Source organism: Vombatus ursinus, unplaced genomic scaffold (genome assembly GCF_900497805.2).
Source record: "Vombatus ursinus unplaced genomic scaffold, bare-nosed wombat genome assembly UNPS02014801.1, whole genome shotgun sequence".
NCBI classification, from domain to species: Eukaryota; Metazoa; Chordata; class Mammalia; order Diprotodontia; family Vombatidae; genus Vombatus; species Vombatus ursinus.
In genome coordinates this window covers 1,765,046-1,783,699 of record NW_020954579.1, presented here as the reverse complement: position 1 = coordinate 1,783,699, position 18,654 = coordinate 1,765,046, and the positions used below count along the sequence as shown (strand labels likewise).

The 18,654-nt window shown below is 48.2% G+C and overlaps 1 protein-coding gene across 4 annotated transcripts; it reads left to right on the top strand.

Moving 5' to 3' along the window:
- The first annotated feature begins 572 nt into the window (after positions 1 to 572).
- On the top strand, positions 573 to 13,871 carry PPP1R1B (protein phosphatase 1 regulatory inhibitor subunit 1B). Of its 4 annotated transcripts, XM_027873161.1 has the most exons (8): positions 573 to 660; positions 836 to 967; positions 3,151 to 3,232; positions 3,649 to 3,671; positions 4,671 to 4,746; positions 10,652 to 10,852; positions 13,237 to 13,362; positions 13,550 to 13,871. In XM_027873161.1, exons 2-8 carry the CDS (start codon positions 887 to 889, stop codon positions 13,597 to 13,599), a joined length of 639 nt encoding a protein of 212 aa, XP_027728962.1. In that variant the 5' UTR covers positions 573 to 660; positions 836 to 886; the 3' UTR covers positions 13,600 to 13,871. The 4 variants fall into 4 exon arrangements, with proteins under 4 accessions (XP_027728962.1, XP_027728964.1, XP_027728963.1 ...); XM_027873163.1 differs by lacking the exon at positions 573 to 660 and having other exon boundaries at positions 764 to 967; positions 3,151 to 3,206; positions 3,644 to 3,671; XM_027873162.1 differs by lacking the exon at positions 573 to 660 and having other exon boundaries at positions 764 to 967; positions 3,151 to 3,211.
- Positions 13,872 to 18,654: the final 4,783 nt, after the last annotated feature.

The following is an 18,654-nucleotide window of genomic DNA, read 5'->3' as shown; positions in this document are numbered from 1 at the left end:
ATTCTTTCTGACCCTATCCTCCTCCTGGGACTCAGAACATCCTGGCGATGAAATAGTTAAAGGTTCAAGCCCCAGTCCCCCCCCCCTGCTGCCCCCTCCCCACTCCCCCCCCCCCATTATCCACCCTGCTGGACTCCATCAATAATGCAGATTCCAGTTCTGGGGATCCAGCAGGGGGCCCCCAGCCTGAGGCACCCCCCCCAACCTGGCTCCAACTCTCTACTCCACCTCCTTCCAGTCCCAAAGAGAAAACAGTTCTCCTCTCATTGGTCACCTTTCTAAACACCCTCTCTGAAACTACCTAGGTGCCAGTCCTAAGCCAAAGGGGCTGGGATTTGACCCTGACGCCAGGGCCCAAGGGAGTAGACAGGAGGCACCAGCAGACAGACAGACAGACTCTCTCTCTCTCTCTCTCACACACACACACACACACACACACACACACACACACACACACACTCTCTCACTCTCACTCTCTCACACACATACATACACACACACATTCACTCACTCACTCATTCCACACAGAGACAGGGAGATCAAGAGAAGCAGAGAGTGAGAGACAGAGATACACAGAAAGAGACAGAGAGTGAGAAGAGAAGAAAAAAAAAAAAGCCTGCAAATCCTCATTCCCCATCGCTCAGTACTGTATTTTTATCTGTGCGTGAACAGTCCTCCTCCACACGTTGCCTGCCTGTCACCGCACCCTCTGAGGGGAAGGGGAGGGGAGAGAAGGGGAGGGTGGAGGGGAAGGAAAAGGAGGGAGGCGAGCGGGGGAGCAGAGCCCCAGGAGGAGAAGAATAGCTCGGGACCCACAGGCTCCTCCGGTTCCCAGGACCACAGAGACAAGAGGAAAGCCATCCCTCTCAACCTCTCAGTACCCACCATGGATCCCAAAGACCGAAAGAAGATTCAATTCTCCGTGCCTGCACCCCCGAGCCAGCTAGACCCTCGCCAGGTGGAGATGGTAAGCAGAGAAGGGGGCACAGTGGGCTCGGAGGGCACTGGATATCATTGTGGTCACCCAGGGCTAACTCTACCCCCTTCTCTCTGCCCCAGGAGGCACCCACCTCCCTTCTAACATTTTACTTGACTTTCTCTTCCCCCTCGCTAGGATACCTGTCCTATCCACCAAATGCCAGGCTGGACTCCTGCCTGCTAGACGGGGAGGGGTTTGGGACTAGGGGCAAAGGGTGAGGATGGATGGTACAGAGGCAAGGGGGGGGGGGGGGGCTCCTGTTACCCAGGGGAATGTTAACATGGCAATTGGTGGGGGAGGAAACTGAAACTCTCAAAGTTAGCTGGAGAGTTGGTTAACTTTTTCCTGGGGCACTAGTTCCCCCTCCTCTCTCCTAGATCTTTCAGTGAGAGCCCTGGGCAGCCAGGCAGCCAGGGGTACTTGGTGCTTGTAGGTCAAGCCCATGAATGTATCACCAAGGGAACTTTCCAACCTCCTCTATTCTGCTCCACCACATATGTACTGTCCCCATTCCTCCCCCACAGCAATGCTGCCTCCTATCTGAGAACTGCTGGACTGAAAGGACATTAGCAAATCTGTGCTCCTTTCCCGAGGGACCCCAACACTGACCCCATTATTCCTATCCCCTGAAGAGCCACATCTTGCTTTCTCCCTCTCCAAATACCTTGCCCCTCTCTAGCTAACCATTAGTTCCTCATCCTGGCCCCATTCATCTCCTTTGGGGCTGAGGTACTAGGCTCCCTTGGGATCCTTAGAGACCCCTGGTGGGGCTGTGGGAAATGCTTCCCACCCCCCCCCCTCTCTTCCCTTCCCCCCTCTGCAAAAAGGAAACAAGCTGCACCCTGACTACAGAATAACCAGACCTCCTGCCCCAGGACCCTTCCCCCAGATCGTTTCAAAATAATGTTTGTTGAAATGAAGCTGATCCCACGCCCAGCTCTAGAGAAAACTAGCCCAGCATTCTGGAGACTCTGTCCCTGGGGCTTAACACTCCCCCAAAGGGTCACTGGCTCAGTGGGGGTGGATTGCCAGGGTTGGGGGAAGAAGGGGGTTTCTTGTTGACCAGTCAAGAATGACAGCTGTATCACCTGCTGCTGAAATATGGCTGCTTCTGAAGAAAAGCAAAGAAAGTGAGAGTCCCAGCTCTAAAGGAATCATTAAGTGGGCTGGAGGAGGGGCTAAGGACAATAATAACAAGAACAACAATCCCTTATATTTGTATATCAACTTACCATCCAAAACACATTTTCACATACATGGTTTCATTTTAGGGAGGGGGTTGAGTGGGGTCCTTGGAGCTAAACAACATTTTTTTTTTCCTAATAGAAGAAAGAGTGGGGGAAGGGTTAGTAATCTGGCATGAGGGAGATAATTGTTGGATCTTAACTCTCACCTGGTTCTCTCGGTGAATTTCCCTGGAGCCCTCAGAAGGGACCTAATTAATTGATGTCTCCACTTTTGGATCTGAGGTGCTTGAAGCAGCATAGGGGCTAAAACCACTGCCTTCTTGGCATGGCATGGGCACCCAGGGAGTGCCTTTCACTTCCAGCCTTCTTAGGGAGTCAGGTTCATTCAATCTGGGGTCCCATATCAGAGTCAAGCCCTATTAAGGGGCCCCTGGACAGAGACAGACCCTCCACAGAAGGTTTCCCAGACCCAGCAAGACTATATAGCAGAGGATTAGACACAGAGAAAGTCCATAGAGGGGTAACAGACCCCTTTATAAGAGAGACCCTACAGAAGAACTGGGGCATAAATCTCTTCCACCTGGAAATCAGCATAATGCTAGATAGAGATGCTTCCAATGCTTGCAGAGTCCGTCTCCTCTACTTCATCTCCGAATTTGGATTGGGTTTCCCTAGGAGCCCCTGAATTGACCTACAGGAGGGCAGTGCCAAGTGGAACATGAGGGAACCTTCCCCTGCATAGCACAGCTCTGGCAACTGAAGCCACACTCAGATGTGCTTCCCCTCTGACTCCCTCAAAGACTCTAAGGAAACATTAGATTTCTCCAGGTCTGTGTTTCAGGATTGAGAGAGGAAATGCCTCTATAGATGACCACTCGAATTGGCCTCTAGGAAACACAGATTCCTGTCTCCTGGTAGGTGTAAGGGTCAAAATGGAGTGTCAACAGCATTCACTATCTTGGCCCCCACTTTTTATTTCTGCAGATCCGCCGCCGAAGACCCACCCCCGCTATGTTGTTCCGTGTTTCAGAGCACTCTTCTCCAGGTGAAGTCCCTCCAGATAGAGGTGGGGTTCAAGCACTGGTGTTCCCCTGTATCTCAGCTGATCTTGTAGACCCCCATCCTGATGTTACCCCTAACCACTACTCCCTACTCTGCTCTCCTAGACCTTCCCATACTTGGGTTCTGCATGTCCTTCAGCCCCTTCCTGTTCGGTTAGCCCACTTGCCCCATCCTCCTGGGGAATGTCTACCTCCTTCTCTAGAAGCCCTGGAAAATGTCATAGTAGTTAGAGGCTAGAGGGTGGGACTAAGTCTTGGAGCTTGGATATCTGCGGTCCTCACTGTCAACCCTAGCCCACTAATAGGTAGGAGGGGTCCCAAGCTGATTCCCCTAACCACGGTCTTGAGGACTACAGTTTGGGGACAATAACACTGATTCTAGTATCTTTTTTTCTTTTGTCTGGTGATGGTCTGGTTCCAGAGGAAGAGGCTTCCCCCTATCAGGTAAGTTTCCCAGAGAAATATAAACAGATGGGGTCCCCTAGGTCAATTCAACGAATTTGATTTGATTAAACATCTACTATGTGTAAAGTACTGTGTCCTTTTGTGAGTCACCCTATCAGCAAAGTGGCTGAGCTATTGACTCAGAAAATAAATGTGCATATGAATTTCCATCTCATTCACAAGTTATTAATATCTGCTCTTGACCCATAGATAGATAGAGGCTTAGAGATCATTTAGTCCAGAGGTTCTTAATCTGGGGTCTACAGTCAATGACAGATTTCCGGGAGGAGTCTGTGAAGTTAAGTGGGAAAATTTTACATTTTTACTTTCACTAACTTAAATTTAGCATTTCCCTCAATTATGATTTTAAATAAAATTTAAAAAAATTAAAAAAAAAATCATTATTCCTAGAAGGGATCCACAGGCTTTACCAGATTGTCAAAGGGGTCCATGACACAAAAAATCAGGTAAGGACCCCTGATATAGTCTACTGCCCTCATTTTACAGGAGAGGAAAAACGCCTAGAGAATGGAAACGAGGTTCAGAGCTCCCATAGTTCTCACCTCTCTGATCTCACTCTACCTCCTATACTCCAAACAGGATCTGGTCCAGGACATAGGGTGGGGCATCTAGGGAGTTGAAGGCAGGGCCAATAGGCAAGTACCTTACAGGGTCATTGCTGGCTCTGAGGTACCTCTGACTCTCTCTTTATCAACTTCCCCCTCTTCTACAGGCATCAGTGACCAAGGTGGGCAACTCTGTGGGTCACCCTTAAAGGCTAGCATGACCCCCACACAACCTGTGGCATAAGGGACAATTTGCTCAGCTTCCTCTTGGCATCTAGGCAGGGCCCTACGGAAGGACAAAGAAGGAAAGCATACTTGGGAAAGAGATAGGATGGGCATGGGGAAGGGAGCCAAGCAGTTGTGGGAGGGGGAGAAGAGGACAGGATGGAATGAGTAGCTTTGCTCTGTTAACCCCAAGCTTTCCCTCTGGCAGAGATCCTCTGGCGAGGGGCACCATCTCAAGACCAAGAGAGCCAACCCTTGTGCCTACACTCCCCCTTCTCTGAAAGGTACTACTTATTCCTCTCTGTTTCTTGCCTCCTTTCTGGGACTGGAGCTAAGAGCACAGACGTGGGGATGGAGAGAATCCATTAAATTCAACAAATGCTTACTATGTGCCAGCCACTGCTATGTGCTGGAGATACAAAAACAAAAATGAAATCGTCCTTGACCTCAAGGAAATAAATGCCTTTTCATCAAAGGATACAACATATATGTAGATAGATACAAAATATGTACCAAAAAATACAAAGTACTTTCAGAGGGTGACACTAACAACTAGAGAATCAGGAAAGGCCTCCTTGAAGAAAGCTAAGATTTCCAAGAGGCAGAGGTGAAGAGGCAAAGGGTTATAGCCAGAGATGGCCTAGGCCCAGGGGTGGGCAACCTGAGGCCTCGAGGCCACATGTGGCACTCTAGGTCCTCAAGTGCGGCCCTTTGACTGAATGCAAACTTACAAGTTTGTGGCCTCAAGGCTGAAGGTTCCCCACCCCTGACAGGCAAAGGCACAGGGGTGGAATATGAAATATCTTATACTGAGTGATAGCAAATAGGATAAATGGTCAGAACCAAGAGTGCTTTCAGGGAGTACTTTATAATCAGCCCAGAAAGATAGGATGGAAACATGCTGATTTCTGTTTCTTGACTATAGTTATTTGTTACAAAGGAGGGCTCTTCTAGGGTGGGGCGTGGGGAATCAGTAGAAAATGATGGTGATAGAAAAAAAGAATAGAAATAAAACATCAAAAAATTAAACTTTTTTAAAAAGAAAGATAGGCTGGAACCCAATTGCAAAGGGCTTTGAATATCAAATGGGAGAGTTGGTACTTTATCCTATCTGGAGCCAGGGAATGATGTGTTCAGACCTGTGCTTTAGGAATATCAATTTGGTGACTGCATGGAGGACAGACTGGAGAGGGTAAAGGGGGGATTCAGAGAGACCTTTAGTGGAGGCATGTCCAAAATGGGCTATTTTCTTCTACAGTCCCCATCCCTTCTCCTATAATGAAGCCTTGTGGATTAGCATGAAACAATTTAGTCTTTGAGCCTTAAAAAAAATACATCAGGTGGCAGAACCTAAAGAAATGTCTATGGGTATGGGTGTGTGTGTGTGTGTGTGTGTGTGTGTGTGTGTGTGTGTACATCTACAATAAAATAAAAATTCATGTTTACATAGGGCCTCATGGTTTACAAAGCACTTTTCTGGCTTTCCTAAAGAAAGAAACTGTGTGATATAGACAGAAGGGCACTGAATTTGGAGTCAAAAGACCTGGGTTTGAGCCCTAACTCTTTGGCTTCCTACCTGACTGAGAATTGGGAGACCTGCTTCTGTCAGTCACTAAGATTATGCCTTGGGCAAGTCATTTCCCTTCCTCCATCCTCAGTTAACTTCTCCATAAAATTAGTTGGGGGGGGGGAGGTATATGTGCTTGGGCCAGAAGTGGAGAAGTATCTAAATTCTCTAAAGTTTCTTCTTGCTATAAATCCTATTGTCAAAACTTTAAGAAATGGACCCAACTCGACCCACTTTGTATGTTCAACCTGTTTCCTCTTTACTACCATTCTAATCTTCACAGATTGAGGAAGGGGGGAGTGACAGGTCCTCCTTCTTGCTTCTTCTGAAAGAGAGGTAATCCCCACAATACCAGTATCTTCCTCTTTCCCCTTTCCATGTGTTTGCAGAGATCTACATAGACTGAATCTATCTCTGTTTTTGTGTGTTGAACATTTTCCAAATAGTTACATGTTATATGTGGAGGGAGGAGAGAGATGTCTCCTAGCCATCATCTCTTGGTCTCTGTCCCGACCTTCTCCTTCTGAGCACTATGTGGGGCTAAGTACTTAAAGGCCCTTCCTCCCTTCTCAACTCCTGCCTGAGGCTCTTCCTGAACCCCTCCCCTTCTTTCTGTCTCCCTCCCCTTCCCCAGGCGGAGAAAGTGTAATGAGAGCTCCTGGAGCTCCTGGGGTGGGGGTGGCTTTAACTAGCATAGCATGGCAGCCAAAGTCAACAGGTGCATCCAGCTTGGGGGTGAAAAGAGAAGGTAGATGGGACTGTAGCCTATTAGTCATAGGTAACTGATTGGCTCCCATTCCCTGGGAGGTCCCTGGGTCACCCCTTTCCTCATCTCCTAGCTCTCAACATTCCCATCTAAAGAAGAGGGAAAGACACTGAGGTTTCCCCAGAAGAGGAGAGCTGATGGAAATGGAACTAGAGCAAGGGATGAGGACAAATGTGGGGTAGGGCTGCCTAGCCACGAGGGTAAGGGAGGTCCTGGGACAGGGGAGTGGTAAATGTCATGGCATTTTTCCTACCTAGAAAGAATAGGAAAAAATTAAATCCCTAGCCCTACTCCCAATAGATTCCTGCCTAGGGAGAGAGGCTCCTGGAAAATGAGGGAGGAGATGACCTCAGGAGGGCCTGCAAGGGTACTCTATGATTCAATGGACCTTCTGGTCCAGCCCTACCCCCTCTCCACTTTCTGTTAGGTAAAGGCATCTGACTTGGCTGGGCTTGCTAGGGGAGGAGGGGTAGAGACAGCCTTGTTCTTCTCAGCGGGGACTCACGTTGCCCAGGGAATGTTCCACTCCTGGGGTCAGGCGGCCAGGGCACTCCAGGTGTTTCAGGCTGAGGGTTGGCAACTGGCTGAAGGAAAGGCAGAAGAGAAAAAGGAATTGAGGAGGAGCAGCCCTGAATTAAAAGGAAGGAGCAGATATAGAGAGAGATGGGGAGAAGGACCTGGCTGGATACAGGCAGGGGAAGAGGAAAAATGGGAAGAGGAGATGGAAAGGCAAAGGAAGTCAAACTCCAGCATGAACACAGAGGGTTCACACCACTCAAGAGCTCCCCCCCACAACCCCCACTCCCCACCTCTCACACAACACCTATTGTTACAGGCTCTGCTCACACCTCAGGAGAGCTCTGAGATTCTCCTCCCCCATTCATCTCAGAGTTCCTGGGTTGGGGGTGGGGGGACTGCCTCAGCCTCTGCCTCCTCTCTCCCTGGGCCCCTTTTATCCTGGGTACCCCCCAATACCATCCCTTCTCCATGGGGACACCCCTCTTCTTTTTTTAAAAAAAATTTTTTTAGGCAATTGGGGTTAAGTAACTTGCCCAGGGTCACACAGCTAGTAAGTGTCAAGTGTTTGGTGTGGGGTCACATTTGAACTCAGGTCCTCCTGACTTCAGGGCTGGTGCTCTATCCACTGTGCCACCTAGCTGCCCCAGGACACCTCCTCTTCTTTTACTGACTCCTATGCCCACCTCACCTCCTAAATTCTCTCATCCTTTCCCTGAGGACTTTGCTAAGTTGTCCCCTTACCCCCAGGTTCCAGTCCGTTGCTTCTACCCTCACACTCATACAGTGCTGTAGGTCTCTCTCGGGACCTCTGTAATTTCTCCTTTGGATGAAAAGGGGAGAAAAATAGCAGGAAGCACATATCAGTTGCTAACTGCTTTGAGATCCTGGGTTGTTAGAAGGATCAAATGAGATAAAGTATTGATGTACATCTGGCAATTTGCAATGCTCAAAAAGCTATGTAAAAGTTTATTGTAGCTATTATCACTATTTTTTATTTATCCTCTTGGCCAGGGGCTGGGGTCCGCTAGAAAGTGAGAGGTGAGAAATTAGAGGATACTGGAGAGAGGTAACCTTGAAGTAGGGAGACATTGAGGGGAGAAGAATGGGGGCTGGGAGGAGACCATGGTAGAGGGGAAGGTTTGAAGGGGACAGGGAAGGAAAGAGGAGAGGGCAAGGAGGACATTAAGAAATGGGTAGAAGCTAGTAGGGAGACATTTGGAGAGAGGGAAGCGGTCTAAGATCTTGAGTCCTTTAGGGGCTCAAGAAGAGCCAGGACACAGAGGCCTCAGGTTTTAAGGGCTGATGCAGGCCTCTGGAGCAAGGGATCAAGGACAAGGGTGGAGGGATTTATGATGTTTTTATTGTGTCTCTAACTTTCAGAAAGTCAGGCAGGCTGTAGCGAAGGCCTGGGTCTCCCAGGGTGTGGAGCGAGGGGGGTGGGGGGGCCGTTGGGGGCGGGACCAGTGGCCAGACAATGGAGGTACTGTTGCCATCCAGGGAGCTGGCAGAAGCCAGGACTGCTCTGCTCCCAGGCTCAGCAGGCAAGATTTCCAGCCAGGATAGGCCCCCCTGGGCCTTCCCTGCTGGGGCACTGTGCCAACCTGGGGATCAGAGAGGAGAGAGGGTGTGCCCAAGCAGTGGGGGTTGGGATGGAAAAAGGGAGGAAGCTGGACCTGGCCCACTGAAGAAATACCTGAGCTATGGACTTCCAAAAGAAGTCTACTTCATTTGCATCTTACCCTACATTTTCTTTCCTTGATGCTCATTTAATGCCTAAATGCTTAGAAATCATTCTAGACTTTACCTCCTCCCTTTCTCTCCCCCAGTATCTTCCCCCCCCCCCCCCCTGTATTTTTTAGTCCTGCCCTTTCCCCCTCCCCTAGTGTCCCCTTAATCCTTGCCCCACTCTCCCAGCCCTTTCATCTCCCCCCACTGTCCTTAAAGTTCCTGCCTCTCATTTCCCCACTTCTCTTCCCCAAATAATTCAAGCTGAAATAGCTCCTAGTTGGGCTCCTCCCTGGCTGTAGGCCTGGCTTGGGGAAGTAGGAACCATGCCTGTGCTGTTCCTGTTGTTGAGGTCTGTGCCCAGCCTGCTGTTTGTCAGCCCTATCCAATTGAGACCCGTAATGACTTCTGCTTTCTAGGTCAATGCAGAGGGAGCTGGGAAGGAGGGGATGTGGGTCAAGCCAGCCAGAGGGCTGGGCTGGAAACATTCTGGGTCCCTGGACACTCTGTCTACCTCAATACAACTTGGTATTACCCTCCTTTCATGACTGTGAGCACCCTATGGTACCTGGAGGGAACAGCAAGTACTCACCTGGGGTGGCTGGACTGGTATCCAGCTGGCCTAGTATCAAGGGTAATCAATGACAGAGAAATGGAATTAGGAGCACCCACCAGAGTGGGGGGGGATGCTCACTCCCAGGGCCAACAGGACACATTCCCAGCATGCCAGACTACAGTGGAAACATGAATGGTTCTGGGGAGGACCTGGGTTCAAATTCTACCCTCTGACATTTATTACCTACGTGACCTTGGGCAAGTCATTTAATTTCTCTTGGTCTAGTTCCTTTATCTAGAAAATGAGGGGGTTGAACAAAATGCCTCTGAGGTGCCTTCCAACTCCATATCTATGATCATATGATGATAGGGCAGAGTATCCAGAGGCTCAGACCATTATTGGTCTCTTCTGCCAGGAAGAAAAAAAAAAAAAAAAAAAGAGGTGATTCTGGACCAGCACATGCCAAGCCTGGCAATGGGAACACTGAGAGGTTTCTGTGACACTGGCATATTGTCCTCTGGAAAAAAGCCCTTTTCCCAGGTACCCCTATGTCCTTGGGGAGGGGGGGACAGCTGGGCGTTTCCTCTGTGCCCACTGTCACTCTGGCTCCAGAACATGGCCCACTCTCCAGCTGAATCACAGGCCATATTGGCTGCTGGCTTCCTGGCCAGAGAACGTTGACTCAATACTCTGCCCATTTGGTCTTGCCTGAGCTCTGGCGCCTGGCACAAGGTATTTGGTGGGGAGCTTCTCGTTTGCCAAGATCCTGGGGGCCAGAAACTCTACCTCAGAGCTAACTATGGGCACAGCTGGTGCCAACCAGGCCTCACCCATCAGCCCCTGCCATGCTCTGTTCAGTTTGACTGCTGAAAGCTGACCTGACCCTTTCCATATAATGGGGCACAAGAAAAATTGGTGGCATCCTCCATCTCACAAGTTGGAATGCCATAGTTTCTCACAGCCCTAATTCAGGGGCAAATTCCTTGGTTCATCCTCCCATCTGGTCCTAAGTGACCACATGGGCATGGATGACCCACAATGCCCTCTCTGTGCCAGCTGTCCAGCGCATTGCTGAATCACACCTGCAGTCCATCAGCAACCTGAGTGAGAACCAGCCTTCTGATGAAGAAGAAGAAGAAGGTGAGCAGGGAAGCAGACGCTGTCAGGGAGAGGAGGAGGAAGAAGAAGAGGAGGAGGAAGAAGAGGAGGAAGATGACTCCAGCCAGGCAGAGGTTGTCAAGGGCAGAAATGAGCCTGGTGAGTCAGAAGGTCTGAGATCGTTGGGCCCCTGGGCAGCTTCTTTCTGGCTCCTAGTTTCTCTTACACTTATGAATTGTTTCAAAACTGTGGGAGGATAGCGTCACTGCCTGTGGGATATATTCCAGATCTAAACTCTTTTTTTTTTTTTAATTTGGTTAGGCGATAGGGTTAAGTGACTTGCCCAGGGTCAGACAGCTAATAAGTGTCAAGTGTTTCGTCTGAGGCCGGATTTGAACTCAGGTACTCCTGACTTCAGGGCTGGTGCTCTATCCACTGTACCACCTAGCTGCCCCCCCTTCTTGATTTAAGAGCTTAGATCTGGAGCAGCTAGGGAGCACCAACCCTGGATTCAGGAGGGCCTGAGTTCAAATCCAGCTTCAGACACATAACACTTACTAGCTGTATGACCCTAGGCAAGTCACTTAACCCTATCGCCTAACCAAATTAAAAAAAAAAAATCAAGAAAGGGAACTCAGTTCTAATTCTAATCCAGTTCATCCAGAAGATCTTCTCTAAGATATTTTCTGGCTCTAAATATCATGATCTCCTCTAAGACTAAGACAAGAAGAATAAGCTGCCACAGGGAGGTTTAAGGTTAGAATTAGAAAGGTCTTCCCTACAGGTAAAGGTAGGCCACACAGGATTGAGCGTTCTGGAGAGGTCCCTTCCCTGAGAGCCTCTACCCACAGAGGATGGATGCAGGTCAGTCTAGAAGCAAAGGTCAGGATGAGATGAGCTATCAAGCACCCTATGGTTCTGGGCTGGCCTCCTACGGCTTTTCTCTCAGGACCCCAAACTCAAAGGTGACTCAGGAATCTAACTCACTGCCCTGTGGTGAGGGGAACAATGCCCTCTAGTGTCTGGATGGAGAATTGAAGTATCTCCCAATCTCTTCCTCTCCTATGTTTAGGAATCAGTCAAACAACAAGCATTTATTAAGTGCCTACTTTGTGCCACTGTGCTAGACACAAATGCTGGAGAGACAAATATAAAGAATGTAACACTACATACTCACAAGGACCTTACAAGAAAGGGATGCTATGAGACAGAGGTGAGGAGGGAATATATTCCAGGTACGGGAGACAGCCAATGTGAAGGTCCAAGAAGACCCTAAGCATAGTCTATCAGAGATGGAAGTATGCTTAAAGATCATTTAATCCAATCCCCTAATTTAAAAGAAGTGGAAACCGGAGGCCTAAAAAGTGACAAGGCCATAGGGAATCACAGCTAGGTGCTTGTGTCTATGGATAGAAAGGCATCTAGATACAAGAAGATCCCTTAGAGGGGGTCCCAGACAAAGACAGATGCCACAGAAGGGTGCCCAGAGAGATCCCATAGAGGAATTCTTAACCTAGAGAGATCCCCTAGAGAGGAATTCCCAGATGTAAAGACCCTCCCCAACACACAAGAACCACACAAGGAGGTTACCCTAGACCCAGAAAGAGATCCCAATGGAAGGTCTTCCAGGCCCAGAGAAATACCTCAGAAAGAGTCCCTGGCCCCACAGAGGAATCCTGGACTGGAGATATGCCTTATACAGAAAGTTTCTTAGAACAGTGATATTATTCATTCTCTTAGCTCGTTGCCACATTCATAGTACCTAACCTCTATCCCTTCTGCTGCATTTTAAGCATTATTCCCATAGAGCTTGTCAAACAGAAAAGTAATATTAATAGCCAACATTTATACAGCACTTTAGGGCTTACATTCCCATTTGACTGTGGGAATGAAGAAGTGCTAATAATGTCCTGCCCCCAGGTAAGAAGGTAAACATTTGGTTCTTTGTCTCCTCTTCTTGTGGAAGGGGTGAGTAGGAAAGAGAATGTCTTATTCTGTATGCCAACTAATTGTCTAAACTCTTGCCCCCTAATTAATTGCTTGCATTCATGAGAGGAGAGGGAGAGAGAGAGTGTAGTGTATCCTCTCAAATAGGCAGAACTGGAAAGAGATGAATTATTTGTTTGGAGAGGGCTCTGTACTCTCTTCCCTCCCCCCAAAGACAACAGTGGAGAAAAAATGCAATATGGGATAGGGAGAGGAGTCTGCCTTTCCTCAGGGAAAGTTAGAAAATAGACAAGAAGGGGATCGATTTGTCAAGGAACAAAATACTAAACTGGACCAGCAGAGAGACTGAGACAAGGAGACAAAAGAAAAGAGAGACAGAGACAATGAGGGCACATATACACACACATATATATACACATATACATACACACACATACACACACACACACACACACACACACACACACACACACATATATACACACACACTGAGGAGACAGAATGGGCTGGAGAAAGATGCAGAGACAGGGTCAGATGGATAAACAGAACTACTTGTCTCTGTTCCTTCTTCCACTCTCCCACCTCAAATCCAATAGCTGTGCAGCCAACTTCTTGTGGCCAGGGCCTGGAAGGGCCTTGGGAGCGGCCACCCCCGCTGGATGAGCCCCAGAAGGACGGAACCTCTGAAGGCAAGGGAGAGGAAGAAGAAGCTGCGCAGAATGGTGAGAGACAGAGGGCACTGGAAGAGACAGCACAGGGGTAAAGCGCACAGCAAAGGGACCACGTCCAGTCTTGGGACTCAGGCACGAGGACTGGTTGAGGACCGGGACTGGGGTGGAGGGCCAGATGACACAGGGCAGGCTCAGAGAGAGGGCTGGATACTGAGCCAGTTCACTACTTATCTTGCAGAACCTGGTGAGGGGATCCAGCATCCTGGTCCTCCTGTCCCTGGCACATAGACACTCCTGAATGCTGTTTCCTCCTTCCACCAACAATCCTGGACCCCTGAAGAGGGAGGAAGATGGGGGAACAACACTGTTCCCCAGTCCCTACCCCCTACCTCTCACCTGCCAAGGCTGCAGCTTCTGATACCTAGGAGACCGAGGCTAGTCTATGTGTTTGCTTGTTTGCCTATCCCTTTGCTGATGCCCAGGGCCCCCAGACAATGCCCAATGCCCACCCTTACCATCTTTACTACTCCCCCACCCCCCCCCCCCCCCCTGCCCAGGTGAGGGTGAGTTAGTTTTGAGTCCCATTCCTGTCCTGGCCCATGCCTCATACTGGAGATTCCAAGGCACTGGACTCAATAATTGAACCTTCCACTATTTCTATTTCTTGGAGCCCCCTTCCTCTTAGGCATAGGAGACCCACAGGGCAGGACCCTAAGCCCAGGGGTGGGGAGAAGCAGGGGGAGATGAAAACTTCCCCATTTCTCTGGCTTCAGGAGCTCTCAGCATCTTTCCTCATGAAGGACCCCTTGTAGCCCTTTTCCCCTTATTTAGCTTTCCCTAGGGCATGGGGCCCAAGTGTCCCTCCTGCTTTTTGGAAATTGCCTCCATTCTTACCACTTTTGATGGGGAGCCTAGATGCCTGAGCCCCTGGGAGGCCTTTCTCTCACCCTGAGATGGGCTGGGAGGGGGATTGTGTTTGTTTTGTTTTGCTTCAATGCCAGGAATGCAACCTAGCCTATGTGTGTGGGGATATGTACTTGTTCTGGGTGGGGGGGGGACAAGGTTCCCCTCACCCTCAATCTGCCCTGTCACCCATGTTCCCTTTTCCCTACCTCTATCAATGGGCCTGCTCCCCCCCACCCCTTGCTGGAATAAAGCTTTGTAAATAACTATGCTCTGCTCACAGACTTTGTTTGGGAATAGATGGGGGCAGGGGTGGGGAATCTGTGGCCTCAAGGCCACATGTGGCCAAAGGCTTTGTTCTATAAAACTTGGACTCAGTCAAAAGGCCCCACCCAAGAACCTAGAAGGCCACATGTGGCCTCAAGGCCTCAGGTTTACCACCCCTGGGTTAAGTTATGGGGGAGTGGAAGAAGGCAGGCAGAGCTTAGCACATTGACAGCTGGGATACTGGACTTCAGGGATGAAGAGCAATTTGCCCAGTAACTCATCATAGTAAAGCTGATCCAGGTGTCAGGACCAGAGCTCTTTCCAATTCAAAATGTATTTGGGGGGTTGTGTAATGGGAATTCCTATTACAGAGGTAACATGTGGGAATTGCTGGGAGAGAAGTTCAAACTTTCTATTTCCTGCCTCCCTCCAAAGACCAACCAGAGAGATTAGAAGAATGGCCCTGGGTAGAAGAGTTCTCCTGGGTTATTCTCAGTTATCCACAGGCTCAGTGGATAACACTAGAGGGAAAGTCTCTCCTGTGTGCTCTTTATGCACAGCAATGTGCTATAGAGACATTTTCTCACAGTGGTCTGGCTAGGCAGGGAGATAACAGAAACAAGGCTGTTGAAAAGCACTTTTCTTTTTTTTCCGTGGAAGGAGACAGGAGCTTCCAATTTCACCCAGGCTAGAAGTGCAGCTGCCCTTCAAGACCCAATCCTAACTACTGATCAGCCAAGGAGCCCTGACCCACTCTGTTTCTATCCTGGGTCAGTTCACATCTCCTTAGGCAGATGTTACCTGCCTCCTTACTGGATTTAGTACAATCAACCGATCAGTTTTTAGCACAACACAGCTCAAAACTCCTGAGCTCAAGCGATCCACCAACCTTAGCCGTCCGGATAGCCCGGATCAGAGGTATGTGTGTGCTAACACACACTTTTAAAAAAAAGTTGTCTGTACCTAATGATGCCTCAGCTTCATCACCACTTACTCCTTCCTCTGCAGAAACTCTCCTTTCTAATGTCATGAATTACTTCTTCATTTCCAACTCTAATTCCCTGTTTTCAATCTTTACTCTTCTTGACCTTTCTGAAGGTTTTGATACTAATGTTGTTGTTGTTTTTCTTCTTCTTCAATCATAACTGACTCTCCATGACCCCATGGACTATAGCATGCCAATACTGTCCATGAGGTTTTTTTGGCAATGATAGTGGAGTGGCTTGCCATTTCCTTCTCCAGTGGATCAAGGCAAGGCAAACAGGGGTTAAGTGACTTGCCCAGGGTCATACAGTTATTAAGTGTCTGACTCCAGGCCCTCTATCCACTGAGCCACCTAGCTGCCTCCTTTTGATACTGATAACCACACACTATTACTTTTAGCTACTTTTTCCACACTTGGATTCAGAAACTTTACATTCTTATGGCCCTCTTCTGTTATCTCCCCTTATTTCATACATGAGTGTTCCCCCTCAAGGGTATGTTCTTGGCTCTTCTTTTCTCTCTCTGCTTTCTCTCCCTTGAAAATATCATTCATGCAGCTAGGTGGCGCAGTGGAGTCAGAAGGACCTGAATTCAAATCAGACCTGACACATAACACTCACTAGCAGTGTGACCCTGAGCAAGTCACTTAACCCCAATTGCCTCACAAAAAAAGAAAATCTCATCCATGTCCATAGCTATCATAGTGACGTTACTAAAGCAGAGGTCTGACCATGTCACCATCATTCCCATTCAGTAAACTCCAGTGGTTCCTTGTCACCTTCAGGATCAAATATAAAATCCTTTGTTTAGCTTTTACAACCCTTCATAAACTGGCCCCTTCCTATCTTCCCAGTCTTCTTACACTTTATTTCCATACACGTCCTCTACGACCCAGGGATGCTGCCCTCATTTGCTGTGCCTCATATAAGACATTTAATCTCTTGACTTGTGGCATTTTCAATGGCTGTCCCCTATGCCTAGAATATTCTCCTTCCTTACCTCTGCCTACTGGATGCCCTGGCTTCCTTCAAGTCTCAGCTAAAATCTCACCGTATACAAGAAATTATTCCTTATCCCCTTGAATGCTAGCACCTTCCTTCTGAGATTATCTCCCATTTACGTCATGCATATCTTGTTTATACACAGTTTTGATGTTGTTTCCCCCAACAGAATGTGAATTCCTTGAAGGAAGGGACTGTTTTGGCCATTCTTTGTATCCTCAGCACTTAGCACATTGCCAGGCACATAGGAGGTATTTAATAAATGCTTGTTGACTGACTGACTTAAACGATTATCTTCCCACAGGTGACTCCCAAATCTGTATCTTCAACTCTGACCTTTTTCCTAAGCTCCATATCTGTTTTTTCTAACAATCAACAGGATAGCTCTACATGAATTTCCTACTAGAAGCTCAAATTGAACATACCCCAACCCAAACTCATTATATTTGACTCCATGTCTAAAACCATGGGGTTATCTCTGATATCTCTCATATCCAATGAGTTACTAAGTCAATTCTACTTCTCAGTAAACCCCTGCCAGAATAATCTTTGTTATTCATAAAAAGTGCTCATGCTTACCCTCTTTGAAAAATCTTCACTGGATCCCTATTGCCTCCAGAGTGAAGTCTAGACTTCTTTGCATTCCAGGCATTCAAGGCATTTCACAATCAGGCTCATCTCATATTTTGCTGCTTAGTCATCTCCAACTCTTCTGTGACCCCATTTGGGGTTTTCTTGGCAAAGATACTGGAGTGGTTTGCCATTTCCTTCTCCAGCTCATTTCACAGATGAGGAACTAACGTAAACAGGGTTAAGTGACTTACCCACAGTCATACCAATAGTGTATCTCGTATTACTTTTACTCTTACAGAATTAAGTCAGACTATGTTTGGGACTATACAGAATGGTGCTTAAATTTAAAGATGGAAGGGATATAAAACATCATCTAGTCCAACCTTAATTTACAGATGAGAAAAATGAGGCCCAGAGAGCTTAAGTGATCCAAGGTCAGAAGTAGAAATAATAATAGCTAACATTTATATAGTGCTTACTATGTGCCAGGCAATCTGCTAAACCCTTTATAATTATTATCCCATTTGATCCTCACAACAACCCTGAGGAGATGCTGTTATTATCATCCTCATTTTACAAGTGATGAAACTGAGACAAACAGTAGTTACATGACTTACCCAGGGTCACACAACTAGTAAGTATCTGGGCCCACATTTGAACTCAGATCCTCCTAACTCCAGATGCAGCACTCTGTCCTCTGTACCACCTAGCTGCCCACAGCCAAACCAAGGTCTCCTGACTCCAAACTCAGCACTCATGCCACTGCCTCTCATTGGAACAACTCTCTGCCCACTTAAAGTAATCTCTCTCACCTCTGTTGTTTTGCTCTAGGACTGTGTTCCCTTTCTTTCCTCACCCATCCTTTAACGTACAATTCAAATGGCACCTTCTTCAAGAAGCTTCCCCCATCTTCCATCCTGACATGACTTAAATAACACAGTTAGTTATCTATGTTGGTGTCTTATTCTCTTATTAGATTTATAAGTTCTATGTGAGTAGGAACTGGGTCTTAGCTAACCTTTGGCTTTGCACTGGGACCTGGCAGTTCTCTGTCCTACAACAAATATCTTTGTTAAATGGTTGGTTCCTTAGAGCAGTTAGAGGAGGGGTCTGTACATTTTTTTTTCCCCTTAGTGGGTAGGCTGGGATTTTCCGAGGGGCACCTACCCAGCAGCTACTTACTGTAAGCGCCTCCTTTGGGGGTGGGTTATAACTAACTTTGGTAGGGGTGCAGGGGAGGGGCGTGGCTTGTGATAGAGACAAGCCCCGGGATTGGCTATCTCCTGGAGGGTGGGACGCGACCCATCTTCCCATCCTCTATCGTCCATAGACCATGCACCCGCCCACGGGGGGGGGGACTCTGGCCCCCACTTTGGAGATCACTACTTAGAGGGAAGAAAGTTCTCAGCATCCCCTCTGTTCTTGCCATACCCTTATTCTGGTGTGTCCCCACTCTGGGCAGAAGGGAAGGCTTTCCTAACATTAACTTGTAAATAGCCGTTAGCCCAAGCCTCCCAGTTCTGAGGCTAGCCTGGAGCAAGGGGTGGAAGCGGGGGCAGGACCTGAGCACAAGAGGGAGGGGCATTGCAGAAGGGGCGGGACCTAGCGAGGATTA